The following is a 20,054-nucleotide window of genomic DNA, read 5'->3' as shown; positions in this document are numbered from 1 at the left end:
CTCCCCACCCCAGAACTACACTTGCTTAGTCCCAGCTGAGTTCCTCACTGGTCTACTCCACACTGCTTCTCCTTTACAGAAAGGGATGGGGCCTGGGACTGGCTGAGGAGTGGGGTGGGATGCTAAAACACACGATCAAACTTTGAATGTACAGACCTCTCCAGAGATCTGACACAGTCCTCAGACAGCTTACCAGAGTGGTGAGGCTGGGGACAGGAGAATGGAACACAATGCTCATAACTTTCTTGAGAGTGTATGAAACTTAACAGGATCCTTGAGTAGTTTGGAAACCTTCCTGTTTCCCAGTAAAAATCACTGTCCTAAAACATAAAACTGGAAAAAAAAAAAAAGTGGTTTGCTAGTAAATGTTTAAAAACAGCTCCAGAGATGTGAAGGTTGCTGGGAGAAACTGATTTGTAGTACTTGCTTCTTCGGTTGTGAAAATTCTCTGACTGTGGTGAAAATTCTCTGACCATGGCCACTTTCAAGCTACTACCATTATGTCATTGAATGCTGGGATGAGATAAGATGTGAACACTGGGTTCTCCTGAACCATACAGAGCTTGCCAACATCAGTATAACACTGGGAAGGGGTCAAGTTTGCCTTGGGCTTCTCCTGTTTGGGATATATAAAACAGATTTAGGTTTAATAAATATCATCATCTTACACTAGACTTGCTTATGGAGAAAGGCTTTCCACAACACCCTGTGAACCTTGGTGTTTCACCTCTGTCCTTCGAGCTCCACTTTCTTGAAACTCTTCTATACTATAAATGTTTTGAAAATTGGCATGGATGTTTTCACTCTGACAGATAATAACTGTTACTATTGTCTTCCAAACAACCATCAAGTTTGTCTAATGTTGCCTTCTCAATATTTCGGGAACTCTTGCCCTCCCCTCCTTCTCTGCTACCGCTGCCCTAGTTTAGGCACACAGTAACAGCAAAGTGCTTGCAATTATCCAAACACATACTACCATGACTTACTTGATGATCTTTTCTATTGCAATCCTCTTTGATTCTCAAGGCTCCTCCTTCTCTGGCTGCCTCCTACTTCTTCTCTAGTATGATTTATCCTTAGACTACAAACTCCTTAAGAAGAGAAACTGTCATCCTTTCTGAACTGTCAGCATCCAGAACAATCCCTGCCACAAAGAAAGTACTTAACAATTTGTGTTGATTCAATGACTGCTTGCTGTGTCCTAGGCGCTATGTGGTGGCTTACAGGAAAGTTTCCATTCAGTCCTACCCCAAACCCTTCATTGTAGTAAGTGCAATTATTATCACCATTTTACAGATAAGAAAACTGAGGCTTGGAGGCTAAATAACTTACCCAGAAACACATCTTTTTATTCATATGCTTATTCTATTCATTACACAATAATCTATAGCTTATAATGGAAGCCACAATTGATATCACCTGATGCATGAAGATATGATAATCAATTTGGCCAGTAAAGGAGCTGTTACTTTATTTTTACATAGTTTGTTCTTGAATTAAAGTGTTTTTCATTAGATAATTTGAAATCTTTTATGCATGTAGAAAATGTACATAAAGGGCTGGGCACGGTGGCTCACACCTATAATCCCAGCAGTTTGGGAGGCCAAGGCTTCCAGACCAGCTTGGCCAACATGGTGGGATGCCGTCTCTACCAAAAAATACAAAAATTAGCTGGGTGTGGTGGTGCGCGCCTGTAATCCTAGCTACTCAGGAGGCTGAAGCAGGAGAATTGTTTGAGGATGCAGTGAGCCAAGATCACACCACTGCACTCCAGCCTGGGTAACAGAGTGCAACTCTCTCTTAAAAAAAAAAAAAAAAAAAAAAAAAGAAATGTATATAAAGAAAAATTTGGCTATTTTTTAGCCAATTAGTCTATCATGTTGATATTTCTTATCAATTAGTCTGTGAGCCCATTGGATGCTATATTTTAATCTCATCATATGTTATATATCAGGAGCTTTGATTGGTGTCTTATTCATACGTTATCATTATAAAAAGTCTTTCATGGTTAACATTTGTGAAAGGTTGGTCTATATTATCAAAATCATGTTGTTCTAAGACATTTGGGGAAGGGCTTACAGATTAATACTAGTAGTAGTAGTGGTAGCAGCAGCAACCACTACCATTTATTGAGCACCTACTATATGCTAGGCCTATTATGCTGTGAGTTTTACTTACATCATCCCATTGAGGCCTTGTGAAATAGGTTCTGCTGTTTGTTTGTTTTTTACTTTACAGATGGGGAACCTGGGACGCAGAGAGTTTACTCACTTGAGGTCACACAACTATTGAATGTAAAATGTGGACTAAAATCTACATTTGTATGTCTCTAAAACCTGGGCTTTTAAAACCCCAAGATGGACTTTGAAGGCTGTCCAAGTTACTTAACCCTCTCTGAGTTTCAGTTTCCTCATCTGTGAAATTGAGGGGAGTAACACTTATTTTGTAGAGTTGCTCTGAAGATGAGAAATATAGGATCCCAGAGCCCAGGGGCACATAGTAGGCACTTAAACTGTGGTGGCGATGTTTATGCATGAATGGGGCGTTGAATGGGCAGGGGAAGATCTGAGATCCCAATAGAGGTATTGGGGAGCTGGAGAAAAGGATCTACAAATCTTCTTGAGAGCTGGCCTTCTCCCCCCCAGAATACAGTGACCCAGTGAAACTCTGAGCGACCGGCGAGGGGGCAGGGGCCTGAATTTGGCTCCGGCAACCTCTGCAGGGAGTCCGGAGAGAGGCGGGGAGCTGGGAGGGGCGTAGAAATCTCCGTCGTCAGAGGACTGCAGGTGCCAGGCAGAGTTGGTGTAGGTGGGCTCCCAGAGCCCGGCGCAGGGAGCGGAGGAGGTTGGGGCGGGCCAGCAGGCGGGCGGGGGAGAGAGGAAGGCGGGGCTCAGAGCCGAAGAGGCTGTCCTTAGACAGCTCTTCTCATGCCGGGCAGTTTGCTGCATCTGGAGGAGCTCACTGGAGAATCTCCAACATCGGAGCGGGCCTTCAAGTACCGTAAGTACCTGCAAATGAGCGCATAGTTCAGTGGCTGAAGATTAAATACTGGCCACCAGATCCTAAACAAAATCCCGAAAGAGTCTCCTTGCTGTAATTAATTGCCGTAAATCAAACTGCTCCCCAGTCTGTCCCCCCACCCCCTTCATTCCTGCCTTTCTCCTTTCCTCCCCGGATCCCACACCCGCCTCGGTGAGAATCTCTGGGCACTGTAGATATCTCCCCTTTTCCTTCTCAGTCTTCCCTCCAAACCCTCAGCGGAGCATGTACCCGGCACCCCGCCGAGCCCAACCCCTTTGATTCCTGGAGCCCTCAAAGCTATGCAGGGGGCGAGCCATTAGACATTTCAGATATGTCACCCTCAAAAACACTGCGGCGCTGCCTAAGGGTGGGGAAAGTGCTTGGGGTGGAGTAGAAGGGAAGGGTAAAATGGCTAGGCAGCCAAAGTTGGGGGTGGAGGTGGGGTGAAAGGCCAAAATGGGCGTGGCCAACTAACCTGAGGCTTGGGGCTGTTCTCACATTCCCCCGGTATAAGATTCATCATTTGGGCTGAATATAAATGGTACAATTTCCTTAGTGATTGAGGAGGGGTCAGCCATGCCAAAAAGCCCAGCTTCCCTGACTCCCCTCAATCCCGCAGTAGGCAAAGATCCTGGTTTAGGGGTCCAAGTGGCAAGGCTGAAACCTCAGATGGCATTTCCTGGGTGTAATCCCAGGTTGAACCTCTCCCTTGGCAGTGGAACCTGGCTTCCCCCAAAAACTCCTGGCCCAAAGCCCCAGGGTAACAAAGCAACAGGGTGGCATCCAAGCTTTGGCCTGGCCCTGAGAGGAGTGGGAGCAAGCGGCTGTAGGAACTGAGATGGAAAGGGCATCTTCAGGGTTCTACACCAGTTTGATGCCCCTTTTGAAAAGAAGAAAAAATGAGCACCTTTTTAAAATGTAATGTTCACTATGTGCCTGGCACTGTACATGTATTATCTGTAACCCAACACAACAATAATGTTAGGTCGATATTACTCCCCCACTTTACAGATAAGGAAAATTCAGAGTGGGTAATCTGAAAATCCTTCGATACAAAGTGAAAAATGAACAATGGACCTACGCTTCCTTGAATTTCTCACTGTCCACTTGTTCCCTACAGTCCAGATACTTTGAACACGAAATATCCTCCTCTTCCTGCTCCTCCATCCTACCCAGTGTTAGCACTGGGGCAAGTTAGAGGCTGAGGTCCAAGGTCAGTCTGGAAAAGCAAAATCAGTTCCTTTCTCTATTCTGAGAGCTGCCTCTTCCCCACTCTTCTGAGCTAAGATTTAATAACAGCTGGAGTCAGCCAGGACTTCAGACTCCCAGTAGAAAGTTAGTGGAAGAGAATTAGCTTGAGTTTGTGTGGTTGGGACATACCTCCCCTTGGTGAAAGGTTACTGTTGGGGGAGGTGGAGAGAGGCATGAAAGCTCAAGAGTCTACCTTGTGTATATGCAAGGCCTATGGTAAATAATGACTTTGGTCGGGGAGAATGGAAAGCCTCCCTGAACACAAATATCTTTGCCGTGTTTCCTGAGATTCAAACAATTCCATTTCCCTTAGAGGCAATCAACAAAACTGTTTAGAAGTTAAGGGCAATGAAAGAATCATTTAGACCTTATGTAAATTAACTCAAGCAGCTTGATTTTCTAACACATGCTTGACACTGGGATATTGAGCTTTTAGGGGTAGGAGACAAGAATGAGAGTAATATTGGATCTAAAGCATTCTATGGAAGGGAAGGATATCCAAGGGATCAAGTGAGAGGGGTGAGGGAGGGTGAAGAGGGAGTGAAGGGTGCCTCTGGGAGTTTAAATCATTGTTTTAGATCCATAGGCCTTGGAGTTAAACATGAATTTTAATTTGGGCTCTAATATGTAATATCTTTTGACTTTGGGCAAATTATATATCTTCTCTAAGCCTCAGTTTGTTCATCAGTAAAATGGAACGATAATAATGCCCCCTCTCTTAAGTTGTTGGAAGTCTCTCTCTCTCTCTCTCTCTCTCTCTCTCTCTCTCTACACACACACACACATATATGACTCTCTCTCTCTCTCTATATATATATATATATATGACGCTCTCTCATATATATATGAGAGAGTCTCATATGTGTGTGTGTGTGTGTGTGTGTGTGTGTGTGTGTGTGTGTGACTGAAAAGGTGACTCTGCACCTCCCATCTCCCCCATCCTGTGGAGCTTCTGCAGGCTATTCTGGGCCTCTGAGATCCCAGAGACAAATCCATATTTCAACAAATCTGGCATCTTTGATACCAACAAAGACCTTGAGCAGGAGGATAGGGAAGTGAGGGAAAGGAGCAAGGAGAGGAAGCAGCAGGTGACCTTGTAATACCCTGCATGCCTGTGAGGAAGTACAATGTAGGGTTGTCAAGTGCAATTTAGCCATCTAAACTAAACTTTAAGGAGCAGGACAAGTCCTCTAAGTAAAAACAATTCTGCTTTTAGATACCACCACCTGCTGAGGAGAAAAATTCTTCAAGACTCAGAGCACACAGCCAGCACCAGAGGCCCCATGACCCTGGACAGACCAGGGGAGGGAGCCACCATGCTGAAGACATTCACTGTTTTGCTCTTTTGCATTCGTGAGTACAAGGAAGGGGTGAGGGGCAAGTGACCCTGTCATAGGTACCCACTTGTTAGGGGTGGGAGAGGAAAGTATTGAGGTTTGAGCACAGGGTGGAGACAACAAGGGAGCTCTCCTTTACCATAATCTCTCTTTTCAGGGATGAGTCTGGGTATGACATCGATAGGTAAGTGAGTCCTGCCCTCTCAGTCACCTCCTTCCTAAAGGATCCAAGATGCTGGCGTGTCTCCATGACCCTGGACATAATGCCTTGACATTCCAGAGATAGATTGGGCTGATTGGGAATCAGAGGACTTGGTTTCCTATGGCATGGTGAAAAGCTTTATCTCAGATGGAAAAGAAACCATCAGACTTTATTCTCCAACTCATTTGGACCCCTTGACCAAATATCTTGGGGTTCTTATACGATGCCCCACAGGAGCACATTCCTGTCCCCAAGGGAAGACAAAATGAGAGATCTGGGTCCGGGCTAATTTTAAGGGACATTGTGGGACATGTTATGGGAGGGAGAGGGCTGGACTGCTCACATCTTTTTGATCTGTGGGAATAACAGTGATCGACCCTCAACCGGAGCTGTGGATAGAGTCCAACTACCCCCAGGCCCCTTGGGAGAACATCACGCTTTGGTGCCGAAGCCCCTCTCGGATATCAAGCAAGTTCCTGTTGCTGAAGGATAAGACACAGATGACCTGGATCCGCCCTTCCCACAAGACCTTCCAAGTTTCATTCCTTATAGGTGCCCTTACTGAGTCCAATGCAGGTCTTTACCGGTGCTGCTACTGGAAGGAGCCAGGCTGGTCAAAGCCCAGTAAAGTTCTAGAGTTGGAGGCACCAGGTAAGAAGACAGCGATACTCAAGAATCGACTCCAGCTCCTGAGATTCAAACTTGCCTTCCAGGGGAGGGTTTGTTTCTCAAATGCATGCAAGCATGCATCCCACAGATAGTAAATAAGGGCCTACTTTGTATTGGGCAATGCAGAGGGGGCATGCAGACTCTGGAGCAGAGATGGGAGAAGGAGGGGTGACAAACAAGGATCATACAGGGAAACCTCAATTAAAGTAGAGCTCTCCTCTGCTGCTCCCTAGACAGTACTATTCTTGCTTTACCTAATTACAGTTCATTCTATCCTTCCAGGCCAGCTGCCCAAGCCCATCTTCTGGATTCAGGCTGAGACCCCCCCTCTTCCTGGATGTAATGTTAACATCCTCTGCCATGGCTGGCTGCAGGATTTGGTATTCATGCTGTTTAAAGAGGGATATGCAGAGCCTGTGGATTACCAAGTCCCAACTGGGACAATGGCTATATTCTCCATTGACAACCTGACACCTGAGGATGAAGGGGTTTACATCTGCCGCACTCATATCCAGATGCTCCCCACCCTGTGGTCAGAGCCCAGCAACCCCCTGAAGCTGGTTGTAGCAGGTGGGTGTGGCTATGGCTGCTGGCATCTGGCAATTGTTGTCCCAGGGATCATGGCTGGTTGAGCTAGGGTTTCTGATTTTACTTTCCTCAGCCAGTTTCTAAGGCCCTGCAAGGCCCAATGAGCTAGAGTCGTTTGAAGTTTTACTGAGATATAAATTAGAATCCCATGTGCTGCAAGGCAGATGTGTGGGAGCCAATCATTTGACTAGTAAAGGAGCCCAGCCAACTGGCCAGCAGCTTCAGCTCATCACAGCTTTGTTGTTCTCTACTTGTTGAATATCATGCATTCATTCATCAATTCAACCAGTATTTATTGAGCACCTAATATGTGCCAGGCACTGCCACTGCAATCTTATAAATTGAGTCTTAAATTTGCAAATGTATTTTATTTGTAATTGTTATTTTTATGTGTGGAAAACAGAATGAATTGCTAGTGTTGGTGAGTAAAAACAAAAAAAACAAATGACAAAGAATGTGATAGCTCATATTTTAGAAATGGCTTTATAAACTGCCTTGGTTCCCTATCAGTAGAGCTAGTAAGGCAGCACCAATCTCTAAGTATAGAAGAAGTTTCCCCAAAATGTAAAATGCCAGACATGTCCCAGTCCCAACTCCCCCACCCCATAGCCTGGAGGTTTCTAGATGGAATTGGCCACATTTGCTTTAGTCTCTCCATCCAGCTAAATAGGCTTGGGGAAAGCTGTGGTGCTACAGAAAGTACCCGAGACTTAGAAGTGGTAATACTGGTTTCTAGTTCCATCTCTGACACTGCCTCCCTGCATGATCTTGAGCAAGTCACTTCACTTTTCTGTGCTTTGGCTTCCTCTACTCTAAAAATGGGATAACAGTATCTATCTGATCTACTGTGTAATGCTTATCTCTATGCCTCAGTTTCCTGATCTGCAAAATTGGTTTAATAATAATGCCTACCTCACAGGGTTGTTGTGAGGATTTGCCTAAATATATATGTACAGTGCCTGGCATATAAGTTCTCAATAAATGGTAGATATTAATTTTGTTAGTATAGCTTTTTATTGAGGATCAAAGAACAAAAAAAAAAACTGCTTGTTTGAACTGAGTGTATGAATGTTTGTTGTACTCATGCCCTTTCAGCATAGATTCCACTAACACACACTTCCATAGTTACCTGTTCAACAATATCCCCCACCAACCAGTTCATGGGCTTTTTGCTAGCAGAGACTTTGTCTTCTTTTCTCATATACACCTAGACCTACATGATGCTTGATGCATACTAAATGCTCAGTGAGCATATGACAGAGCTGATCCTTCCATAATGAATAGATAAGTGTGCCTGGCATTGGGGTGGGGGTAGGAAGGAGTGGTAGGAGGTGAGGTTTGCCCTCACTTTCGTGTACAATCTCCTTGGCGAAACAATCCATGGACATGAATGTGTAGCTCTGTAACAGAGATTTCTTTGGGTTGCAGACTTACTGGCCAAGCCCTCTTTATTGGCTTCTTTCAGTCTTGTTGTGGAAGTAGGATCTTAAATGAGCTTAATGTATTCAAAAGCTCTCCTTAATACTTCAGTGGCATTCATGCTCTGCAAAGATGAAATCATTGTTATTTTCAGAGGTTTGGTTTTTCTGGTGGTTGAAAGAACTACATTTGGCATTTCAGGGACCTAAAGATACAGGGAATTGTGGATGTAGATCTTCCACTGAGATACACCCCTACACATGGTTAGAGCTCAGTGAAGCTGACAGATTATTGAGAGAGAACAGGGGTATAAGTGAATCTACCCATGATTATGTTATAGAGGCAGAGATCCAAGGAAGGGATAGGGAAGAGAAGGTAAATTTCAGCTACCACTTCTTGTTCAAAGAAATTAAGAAAGAGAAAACAGAAGACAACAGGAAAGAATCATCTTGCCTCTAACTTTAGGGTCTCTTCCCTTTGTAGGACTCTACCCCAAACCAACTTTGACAGCCCATCCTGGGCCCATCATGGCACCTGGAGAAAGCCTGAATCTCAGGTGTCAAGGGCCAATCTATGGAATGACCTTTGCCCTAATGAGGGTTGAAGACTTGGAGAAGTCCTTTTACCATAAGAAGACAATAAAAAACGAGGCATATTTCTTCTTCCGGTCTTTGAAGATCCAAGATACTGGACATTACCTCTGCTTTTACTATGACATTTCATATAGAGGTTCACTCCTTAGTGATGTCCTGAAAATCTGGGTAACTGGTAAGAGACGGGTATGCCATGAAACTTAGGTTAAGGGCTCAGAATACAAATCTCCCTCTGTGCTCCCTGGAGAACCTAATCATGTGGCCAGGGCTAACAGTAGAGAAGGGAACAGAATTTGTAAAACTGGGTGTAGGCAGGTTTTTCCAAGGGTGGTTTGGAGGAAGCGAAGGAAAAGAATCCTAAGGAGTGGGAGCACGAAGTGAAATCATTAGTGCTTTTTATTCTGGGTCTTGTCCTAGACACTTTCCCCAAGACCTGGCTACTTGCTTGGCCCAGTCCTGTGGTCCAAATGGGTCAGAATGTGAGCCTACGGTGTCGAGGACCAGTGGATGGAGTGGGTCTTGCACTCTATAAGAAAGGAGAAGACAAACCAGTTCAGTTTTTGGATGCCACCAGCATCAATGACAACACATCATTCTTCCTCAACAATGTAACCTACAGTGATACTGGCATCTATAGCTGCCAGTATCTTCTCACCTGGAAGACCTCCATTAGGATGCCATCACACAACACTGTGGAGCTTATGGTTGTAGGCAAGTGTAAACAACTGTTTTTATTATCAACCCGTTTGTTTTTATCATCATTGTGGTGTTGTAAGAAGGAGCTAGTAGCCTTGTATCCTCTGAGAGCTATGGGCAAAACGCATACAAACACACACGCACGCACGCACGCACACGGAAGGTGGTGTAGAACTTTCTTCCAAAACTTTAGGGACTTTGTCTCCCAGGATTGTTCCTCAAGCTCCACCTCTCGGTATGGCACAGCCCCATTGTAACCCCTGGGAAAATTATTTTTCTTTAGGCCAGGGGAAGCTTACAGGTATGAGGTCTTCCTGATTGGTAGGGAACCAGGAATCTTTAGATCACCAAGGAGTGGGCAAAATAATTCTAATGCACAGTCAAATCTTGAAGTCACTGACCAAGTGGAAGTGGAAAGGAAGAGAAGATCAAATGGGGAGCTCAGAAACATTTTCTGGGGGAGAGGTACTGGGTTTCAGGTCACTTCTCACTCTGGTCTCTGGATTGGTTTCAGATAAGCCCCCCAAACCCTCCCTGTCAGCTTGGCCAAGCACTGTGTTCAAGCTAGGAAAGGCCATCACCCTTCGGTGCCGAGTATCTCATCCAGTACTGGAATTTTCTCTGGAATGGGAAGAAAGAGAAACATTCCAAAAATTCTCAGTAGACGGAGACTTCATCATCAGTAATGTTGATGGGAAAGGCACAGGGACTTACAGTTGCAGCTATCGCGTAGAGACACATCCTAACATCTGGTCACATCGCAGTGAGCCCCTGAAGCTGATGGGGCCAGCAGGTGAGAGGATAACTCTTCAGAGGAATGCCCCTCCATACCCCAGGGATCCCAGATCAGTGCCCAGAAAGATATGGGAAAGGGAGTCAGCGGCCTGAAAATCAGAGCCCTTGGGTTTCAGCACCCTTCCCCTGGGGTGGTCTCACAATTCCTCAAAGGCAGTTAGCAGGATAATTTCAAGACTCCCATTCTCCATGAAAAAGAAAGCCACTTCTGCCTCACCTTCCCAATATAAGCACTCTCAGTAACCAGATTGTCCTCACCCCATGAATGTATTCACCTGCCCCTGTCCCCATCAAGGCCTCTGATTCTGGTCTTCTCTGGCCACAGGCTATCTCACCTGGAATTACGTTCTGAATGAAGCTGTCAGGTTGTCTCTAATCGTGCAGCTTGTTGCCTTGCTGTTGGTAGTGCTGTGGATAAGGTGGAAGTGTCGGAGACTCAGAATCAGGTAACTGTCTTGTCCCAGCCCCCTGTTCCCCCCCAACCTAATAGAGTCTGAAGAATGAGTCATACCCTAGTTGAGACAAGCCACAGAGGCACACCCTATAGAACCCCCATCTTCTGGGCTTTGGGAACAAGACTTTCTCACCCCAGCTGTCTCTTTCGCCTCACAGAGGGGTCAGCACTCAAGCCAGAGGGTGGAGAAATACATAGTTCTCAGAGGCAGGAGGAGTAATCAGAACTTCATTCATTGACATCCCCCCGGAGGGTGCCCAAATCTCTCCCACAGACCATCCTGCCCTCAGAGATGATTGATGTCTCCCTTATTAACTTGTTCTGGATTTTTCTTCTTGTAAGAAGCCATGCTGTCCTGTCTTCCAGGCTGTTATTCAACTCCTATCCCAACTTTTCACCCTTATCCCTAGCTCTCAGGAGCTATTAAACCTTGTGATGCATCCTAGTTGCCTTAGTAACCAGTCTCTGACACTGTGGCCTCCAACCACCTGTGCAGAGCATTCTGGGAATATAGACTTGATCTGGATGGCCATCTGATGTGACATTGGACAGGGCAACAGAATCAGACTGTTTCCTCTGACTCACAAACTCGCAGGCCAAACAGATTCTCCTGCCATTTCCTTTGATTCTATGGTGTGCTCTGGGCCATCTGCCTCTCTCATCCCCATGGCTCGTGCTCAGGCTACTCTACCGGGAACAAGGAGAGTAATGACCACTTCTGACCTAGTAGGGATGTTAGCTCCTGAATACCTTGTCTACTTCCCCCTACTCCCTGCTTCTGGTTGCACCCCCCGCCCTGCAAATGTGGTCAGTGTGTCTGGGAGTATTCAGTGCACAATGGATTATGATTATGATTATGATTATATGTGTCTGTGCTTTCCGCTGGAATCTGAGGGCCAAAATACTTGGGCAACCAGAAGCAAGCCACCTAAGCCTTCTGCAAAAACCACCACCCTTTGAGTTTTCAAAAAGTTTTAGCAGGGGTGAAGTTCTACTTCTTTCTGGAACCTGACCTGGATCCCATATTCATTAGAGTAATCTCCAAGCCAGTGGTTAGAAAAAAAAATGTAGCTTTATGTGCCCCACCCCATCCCAGCAACACAGCATCAAAGAATAACATGAGATACCAGATTTCAGAGAAAGCAGCTTGAAAATCACGTTTTCCTCACCAGGAAGGATGGTCAGTGTTTTCTAAGTAAAAATTTTCCAATGGATTTTGGGTTAATATCATCTAATTCTACAAGACCCATGACCCAAAGCTGCTGCACATTTCTAGTTATAATCTGGTTGAGGGGAGAGTTTCTAGTCTCTGAAAAGCTTAGCTCAGCACTGACAGTCTTCTAGTAATTCACCACAGCTGCCTAGGCAACCCTTCCATAACAAAGGCAGGTGAGGCAGGTGGGTCTGAGGACCAATACTGCCATAACAACTGCTTCCAAAGTTAAACTTGATGACTGAGAAATACTCATGATTTCTCCCTCCACCCCCACACACACCACCCAGAGCTGCCGATCACACTGAGCTCCGGGGATTCTGAGAGCTCCAGATAATATAAAAGCATTTTCACATCTGACATCTCAATTCCAGCAACAGCCTAATCAGGGGCCATGGGGAGCTGACATATGATATAGGCTGGGGAGGGGGAGGGGGCAGAGGGGACATGTGGGTCACGAAAGAGCAAGAGGTTTGTAGGTGGTAAGGCCCTCAAAAAGAAAAGTCATTGATGTCAGAAAAGATTATATCCCATTATCTTGGCCATATCCAGTCCCCATTGGGTAGCGAGTAAGCCAATGACATAAATTGCCGCCCCCTTTCCTCCACCCTCCCCCTAATCCCAGCAACTCCTCTCATCTCTTTTCTGGTCTCACTAGAGAAGCCTGGTTGCTGGGAACAGCTCAAGGGGTCACCATGCTCTTCATAGTCACGGCCCTTCTCTCCTGTGGTGAGCACAAGTGGGGGAAGGGGCCCGGGCAGAAGGCCGGGGTGAAATCCCAGTGGGGGAGGGGGCTGAGTCCTGGCAGCAATTTCTTTTGCAGGACTGTGCAATGGGGTATTGATAGAAGAGACTGGTGAGTTTTTCCTGCTCCAGACTGGGACATTCCTCCCTGGAGATCCGAAATAACTACAGAGCGTCAGTGTCATTGGCCAGGGAGTGACTGGTTGGGAGGGAAGGACAGCCAGGAAGGGGCACTTGCTAAAGCTGCTGGCAAAATTCAGCCTCCAACTTTGCCTTTCTGCCTGCAAAATTTCCTCCAAGCTTCTGCACTTTTCTGAGGCTCAGCTATAAGACACCAGCTTCCCCTTTCCCCAGGACCTGAGGAAGGAAGGAAAGAAGGAAAGGATTTGGATTTGGGTTGCAAGGGGAGGTGGGCAGTGTGATCCGGGTAGGGGGTTCAAGGGCAAGGAGGAGGGAGGGGAAGGGAGGCGGGAGGATGGCTTCATTAATTCTGCTGTTTCTAGAAATAGTCATGCCAACCCCTAAGCCTGAGCTGTGGGCAGAGACCAACTTTCCTCTGGCCCCGTGGAAGAACTTAACCCTCTGGTGCAGAAGCCCTTCTGGCTCAACTAAGGAGTTTGTGCTGCTGAAGGACGGGACCGGGTGGATTGCAACTCGCCCGGCCTCAGAGCAGGTCCGGGCTGCCTTTCCCCTTGGCGCCCTGACCCAGAGCCACACCGGGAGCTACCACTGCCATTCATGGGAGGAGATGGCTGTATCGGAGCCCAGTGAGGCACTTGAGCTGCTGGGGACAGGTAAGAAAAAGTAGAGGGTCTCCCGGAGTTATTCCCAGTGCCCCTGGGACTCCAACACTGCTCCTGGGAGTGAGGGAACGAACTCCCAGGGACCCTGGAGCCCAAGGGATTTGTGCTGCATGTAGGAGAGGAGGGGTGCTGAAATGGTAGGGAGTTACGGGGCAGGGGGAGGGGCGGGATGGGAAAGAGAGTGTGAGGAGACTGACTGGAAGAGCCTAGGGCCAGCCCAGAATGAATGTCTTTATTTGCTGACAAAGTGACCCCGAGTATCCCATCTGGGCAACTGCAAACTTCTAACTCCTTTTCCACCCCATTCTGTTTTCCAGACATCCTCCCCAAACCTGTCATTTCTGCTTCCCTCCCAATCCGGGGCCAGGAACTACAACTCCGGTGCAAAGGATGGCTGGCAGGCATGGGGTTTGCTCTGTATAAGGAGGGACAGCAAGAACCTGTCCAGCAACTTGGTGCAGTTGGAAAGGAAGCCGTCTTTACAATCCAAAGAATGGAGGATAAAGACGAAGGCAATTACAGCTGCCGCACTCACACTGAACAACGCCCCTTCAAGTGGTCTGAGCCCAGTGAGCCCCTGGAGCTTGTCATAAAAGGTAGAGCTGAAAAGAATGTGTGAGGAAGAGGGGCGGGGTGGAGGGAAAGGCAAAGCCCTGGGTCAGACACTCCTCTCCCTGCAGCAAACTTTGCTGCTGGTCCTGGGAGCCTGTGTCCAATCTTAGAGCCAGGCAGGCGTGGCGCTGGGAGTGCCAGGGCCTCTGGCTGCACGATATTAATAGCCATAATCGTTATTAATAGCTTTGGTTCATGGAGTGTGATTTAATTTTTCTAATTATTTTCACATCAATTATCTCACTTCACCATAGAGCAACTCTTCAAGGTGAGTGAAGCAGGTACCATTTTCCCCTGGTCCAAATGGGCAAAGTGAGACTCAGAGAATCAGCAGAGCCCCAAGAAAAATTCTACCTTTTTACTAGCCTCCATTGCCTCACACTGAGGATTCATGTGGAGGTAGTGAGGGGTGGGGTTGAAGGGTCCCTGTGTGAGAAGTCTATCTGCAGAGTGGATTTACCTTACTTTTTAAATGCACTTACTTCTGAATGAAATACTATAGAAAGCAGAGAAGCCTCCTAGAACCAATATTTGCTATATTTGCTTTCTCTCTTTCTTGTTCTTAATTTGGTTTTGTGTTGTATTTTGTTATTTTTGTTTTGTTTTTGTTGTTGTTGTTTTTTGTTTTGTTTTCTTGCCTTCTAGAAATGTACCCTAAGCCCTTCTTCAAGACATGGGCCAGCCCTGTGGTCACTCCTGGTGCCCGAGTGACTTTCAATTGCTCCACCCCCCACCAGCATATGAGCTTTATTCTTTACAAAGATGGAAGTGAAATAGCATCCAGTGACAGGTCCTGGGCAAGTCCAGGGGCCAGTGCAGCTCACTTTCTAATCATTTCGGTGGGCATTGGTGATGGAGGGAATTACAGCTGCCGATATTATGACTTTTCTATCTGGTCTGAGCCCAGCGACCCTGTGGAGCTCGTGGTGACAGGTTAGGAGGGGGGACTCCAGGTAGAGGTGGTGCCAACCCTGGGATGGTGGGTGGAAGGCTGTCAGTGGGAGAGAAAGAAATGTTTCTTCTAAAAAACACTGAGAAAGTGCTTAGGACAGTGGCTGGTCCATAGTGACCAGTCCATGATGCACAGCTGTTCATGTTATTATTACAGGAACAAGAAACAAAGGCGGTGGGGAGGCAAGCAATTCATTTCTGGGGGAATAAATGAGGCAGATGGGGGAGTTCAATTCCAAGAGCTCAGTTCAAGTTGCCCTATTTCTGCACATTTTTATGGCTTGGCCTTGAGCTTTAGGCTCAATGTCCACTTTTTCTCTAGCTGGGCTGTCTGAGATCGGTGGGCTGGACGGCTCTCAGAGAAAGGGAAAAGACCTTGAAATGTCAGCTGCATACTATACAACTATACAACTGTGCATAAGTGGAGTCCCAATTATGTAAACAGTTATAGCTACATGGACATGGAAATGTATATAAAGAATAAATGGCAAAGAAATATTAAAAACACTTATCTTTGAGTGGTAGAATTGTGTTTCCTTCATTAGTTTTTTTTTTCTATATTTTCTAATTTTTGACAACAAACATATATTGTGTCTTACAATAACACTTTAAAAGCCTATTTGCAGGATGTGAGGGCTGGGTTTATCTCACGCTGTTGTCTCTTTAATTTCAGAATTCTACCCCAAACCCACTCTCCTGGCACAGCCAGGTCCCGTGGTGTTTCCTGGGAAGAGTGTGACCCTGCGCTGCCAAGGGACTTTCCAGGGCATGAGGTTCGCCCTCTTGCAAGAGGGAGCCCAGGTTCCCTTACAGTTTCAGAGTGTCTCAGGGAACTCAGCTGACTTCCTTCTCCACACTATTGGAGCAGAGGACTCTGGGAACTATAGCTGTATCTACTATGAGACAACCATGTCAAACAGGGGGTCATATCTCAGTATACCCCTTATGATCTGGGTGACTGGTAAGGACAGAGCGGACATGGGACTGGGATGGAGATCATTGGAGTAGGGGTTAGGGAGGGTAATTCCTCCTAGAAGTCTAGGCTAGGCCACGGAGGGGAACTATTGTGTCCAAGAGGAGAAAGATAGAGGGTTAATTTAAGCAGGAACTGATAAGTTTCTATAGTCACCACTTTACAACCTTGGTCTCTTTCTAGACACATTCCCTAAGCCATGGTTGTTTGCTGAGCCCAGTTCTGTGGTTCCCATGGGGCAGAATGTTACTCTGTGGTGCCGAGGGCCAGTCCATGGTGTAGGATACATTCTGCACAAAGAAGAAGAAGCCACTTCAATGCAGCTCTGGGGATCCACCAGTAATGACGGGGCATTCCCCATCACCAATATATCTGGTGCTAGCATGGGGCGTTACAGCTGCTGCTACCACCCTGACTGGACCAGTTCTATCAAGATACAACCTAGCAACACCCTGGAACTCATAGTCACAGGTAAGGGGAAGAGGCTGTCAAGTGGGCATGGAAGTGGAGAAAGGAGGGAATAGACTGGTTCATGGGAGATAGTTTTCGGAGAGCTCGAGGAGAGGCAACCAATTGTCTTTCCTCTTTATTGAGCAGAGACCCCAGGGGTGATGCACTGGAAAGTGACCTCTTCTCTTTGACCAGGAGTTCATTTCTTCCAGGCTTACTCCCCAAACCCAGCCTATTAGCCCAGCCTGGTCCCATGGTGTCCCCTGGCGAAAATATGACTCTTCAGTGTCAAGGGGGACTGCCAGACTCAACATTTGTCCTGTTGAAGGAGGGGACTCAGGAGCCCTTAGAGCAACAGAGGCCAAGTGGGTACAGGGCTGACTTCTGGATGCCAGCAGTGAGAGGTGAAGATTCTGGGATCTATAGCTGTGTTTATTATTTGGACTCTGCTCCCTTTGCAGCTTCAAATCACAGTGACTCCCTGGAGATCTGGGTGACTGGTAAGGTCCTGGAGACTTCAGTACGAGTCATGATTTTGTAGTTTTTAGCAGTCAGCAATAAGCGGGTAAAGGGCTAAGTTCAGGATCACTTATTCTAACTCTGTGTCCTTGTTGGTTGCAGACAAGCCCCCTAAACCCTCTCTGTCAGCCTGGCCCGGCACCATGTTCAAGCTGGGGAAGGACATCATCCTTCAGTGCCGAGGACCCCTGCCAGGTGTTGAATTTGTCCTAGAACATGATGGAGAAGAAGCACCTCAGCAGTTTTCAGAGGATGGAGACTTTGTCATCAACAATATAGAAGGAAAAGGCATTGGAAACTACAGCTGCAGCTACCGCCTCCAGGCCTACCCTGATATCTGGTCAGAACCTAGTGATTCCCTGGAGCTGGTGGGGGCAGCAGGTAAGAGAATAATCTCTCCATGATCCTGGTGTGACACACCTGGGATCCCAGGGACAGTCCCCATGGAGACATCTCAAATCAGGAGAATGGAGGGGCTTTGGAACCAGGGACCTATAGTGTGTCCTCTTTCTCCTAAGGATGGTGAGGAGGTGGGACCTTAAATGTTTTTTAAGATAGTGAGTGGGTTTCTTTCCAGGCCTCTTGGCCCCAAGGAAAGGAGGGCTGCTTCTGCCTCAGCATAAACTCTGCCACTGCCCACCTGCACTGTAGTCTTAACACATGGCTCCCACATGAACCCTAAAGAAGACCAGAGTGTGGGGCAATACCAGATTAAGGGGAACATACACACACTAATCTCCATGGCCTTGGTTTCTCCTCTTTCATCACCACAGGGCCTGTGGCTCAGGAGTGCACAGTAGGGAACATTGTCCGAAGTAGCCTAATCGTGGTGGTTGTTGTAGCCTTGGGGGTAGTGCTAGCCATAGAGTGGAAGAAGTGGCCTCGACTGCGAACCAGGTAAATAAATGCCTCATTATGGCCCCCTTCTGTGAACCAGGTGGTGCTACAAAAGCAATCATACAAATGCTTCCCTAGTATCTGAGCCCCAACATGCAATCTGTTTTCAGGTTCTGGATCCTCCCTTACTCATGTCTTTTGCTTTACATAGAGGCTCAGAGACAGACGGAAGAGACCAGACCATTGCCCTTGAAGAGTGTAACCAAGAAGGAGAACCAGGCACCCCCGCCAATTCTCCTTCATCAACCTCTCGGAGAATCTCTGTGGAACTGCCAGTCCCAATATAATAATCTCCTCCTTTACAAGAGCTTTCCTCTCCTCTATCTTGCTTTCAGAGACCTGTAAATCCAACTAGTTACCCTGCAAATCAGCCCCATCTGCTGTTCCTTGGTCTCTAATCACCTGAGCTGGGTAAAGGGTATTCTGGGAGTTGACAGCTCTGCCAGGGTGAGATGTTTCCTGAAGAGAGGTTCCCCACCCCTGTAACTCCTCACTGTACTGATTTACTGGCGCATGAAATTCTATTAAAAATGCATTCTTCTGAATAAAAAGAGCATTCACTATTTAACTGCAAAAACTACAGCTGTGGTCTTCTATTGGTCTGTTTTCCACTAACAATTTAGAAGTGATGTATTGGAGCTGACCTCGATGGCAGAATAAGAGAGTGCAGGGCTACAAGAAAAGAGAAAGTTGTTCAAGGATGGGTGTGGGGGGGGGGGGCTCCAAAATAGCTACTTCCCAGTTTGGTTTGACACGTATTCACTGACCAGAGTATTATTTTGCCCTTCCATTGGATGAATGAATGAATGGCAACACTCTCTCCCGGTTGAGCCTGAGAAGGGAAAACACAGACATTACATGCATTTCACCATGTTACGTTTGGGTCCATAGTACATCCACTTTCAAACAGCAGGATTGGCCCTCAGCAGAACTTTGAAACTGGAAAAGCGTGCTTTGTGGCCCTTACCTAGCAATCACAGGGTGTAAACGAATTCACTCTTAAGTATGAACAATTAATCAAATCTGATACTTTGCCTCTCTCTAAAGAGAGTCCCATTTTCCCAAAGGAATGTGCATCTAATGGTGGGATCTCAAGAAGCCTGTAAGCAGATGAGGTGGATTATTTGGAACAGGGACCTGCTAGTGCCGCCTCCCAGGATTCCAAATGGGGAAATGGTAGGGGTGGGGGCTAGCTCCCATTCTCAGCCCCTGACCTTTCCCCCTGGATTAAAAGGCCACTTGCCCCATGAGTGGGAATTCAGTACACAGTAGGCCATTCGGCCATTTGGATTGGGGTGAGTGGCTTACCTAGTTCCTCAAACCTTGTTAAAGACCTCAGAAAAATTGACCCACAGGTCTGAGAGGGGGTCATGACCTCTTCAAATCTGACCCTAAAGAAGTTAAACTTGCCTCCCAGCACTGTTTAATTCTAAGCTAACACTGTTCAATAGAGCAATGTACAAGGGTACAGCACCTGGTGAGTTATTTAACCCTGGTTATAATAAAGTTTAGAAAGCAACTCCTCTATATGTTTGCATTAGGAAGCATATTTACCCAGCAAGTTAATGAAAAAAAAAAAAAAAAAAGCATCCCATTTCCTTTAATCCTTACAGAATGAAGCACTCTGAGTATTATAGACTAATTTGTGTTAAGCTCTTTGGAATGTAGAAGTACAAAGTCGCACTCTGATTTCCATTTGATGAGATTCTGTTAGTCGCTTATACTAATTTATTATAGTATTTGTAAAAATTGCATTTCAAAAGCACTTTTACATTTTAGTTTAGCCAAACTTAATTGTTGCTTGCTGCTGAACACCACTTTTTGCCCTCATACTCTCCATCTCTAACCCTCAATCAAGCAGTACATT

General features: G+C 46.4%; 1 protein-coding gene across 4 annotated transcripts; it reads left to right on the top strand.

Moving 5' to 3' along the window:
• The first annotated feature begins 2,790 nt into the window (after positions 1 to 2,790).
• Positions 2,791 to 18,757, top strand: IGSF1 (immunoglobulin superfamily member 1). 4 transcript variants are annotated; one of them, XM_025372146.1, is made up of 20 exons: positions 2,791 to 3,000; positions 5,489 to 5,625; positions 5,767 to 5,793; positions 6,181 to 6,462; positions 6,763 to 7,050; positions 8,971 to 9,255; positions 9,498 to 9,791; positions 10,291 to 10,569; positions 10,897 to 11,017; positions 12,897 to 12,967; positions 13,062 to 13,094; positions 13,486 to 13,776; positions 14,103 to 14,381; positions 15,043 to 15,330; positions 16,022 to 16,309; positions 16,505 to 16,792; positions 16,984 to 17,271; positions 17,393 to 17,671; positions 18,064 to 18,187; positions 18,339 to 18,757. In XM_025372146.1, the coding sequence occupies exons 2-20, from the start codon at positions 5,556 to 5,558 to the stop codon at positions 18,472 to 18,474; spliced, it is 4,011 nt and encodes a 1,336-aa protein (XP_025227931.1). In that variant the 5' UTR covers positions 2,791 to 3,000; positions 5,489 to 5,555; the 3' UTR covers positions 18,475 to 18,757. The 4 variants fall into 4 exon arrangements, with proteins under 4 accessions (XP_025227931.1, XP_025227930.1, XP_025227932.1 ...); XM_025372145.1 differs by having other exon boundaries at positions 13,047 to 13,094; XM_025372147.1 differs by lacking the exon at positions 5,767 to 5,793.
• Positions 18,758 to 20,054: the final 1,297 nt, after the last annotated feature.

This window comes from Theropithecus gelada, chromosome X (assembly GCF_003255815.1).
Source record: "Theropithecus gelada isolate Dixy chromosome X, Tgel_1.0, whole genome shotgun sequence".
Lineage (NCBI taxonomy): Eukaryota > Metazoa > Chordata > Mammalia > Primates > Cercopithecidae > Theropithecus > Theropithecus gelada.
This window is presented reverse-complemented; position numbering and strand designations above follow the sequence as displayed.

Bases quoted from the DNA above. Each gene is read 5' to 3' on its own strand.
- IGSF1 (XM_025372145.1), top strand. From the start codon at position 5,556: ATGACCCTGGACAGACCAGGGGAGGGAGCCACCATGCTGAAGACATTC. The intron at 12,968-13,046 runs GTGAGCACAAGT...GAGTCCTGGCAG, and splicing joins CACGGCCCTTCTCTCCTGTG to CAATTTCTTTTGCAGGACTG. The intron at 18,188-18,338 runs GTAAATAAATGC...TGCTTTACATAG, and splicing joins TGGCCTCGACTGCGAACCAG to AGGCTCAGAGACAGACGGAA.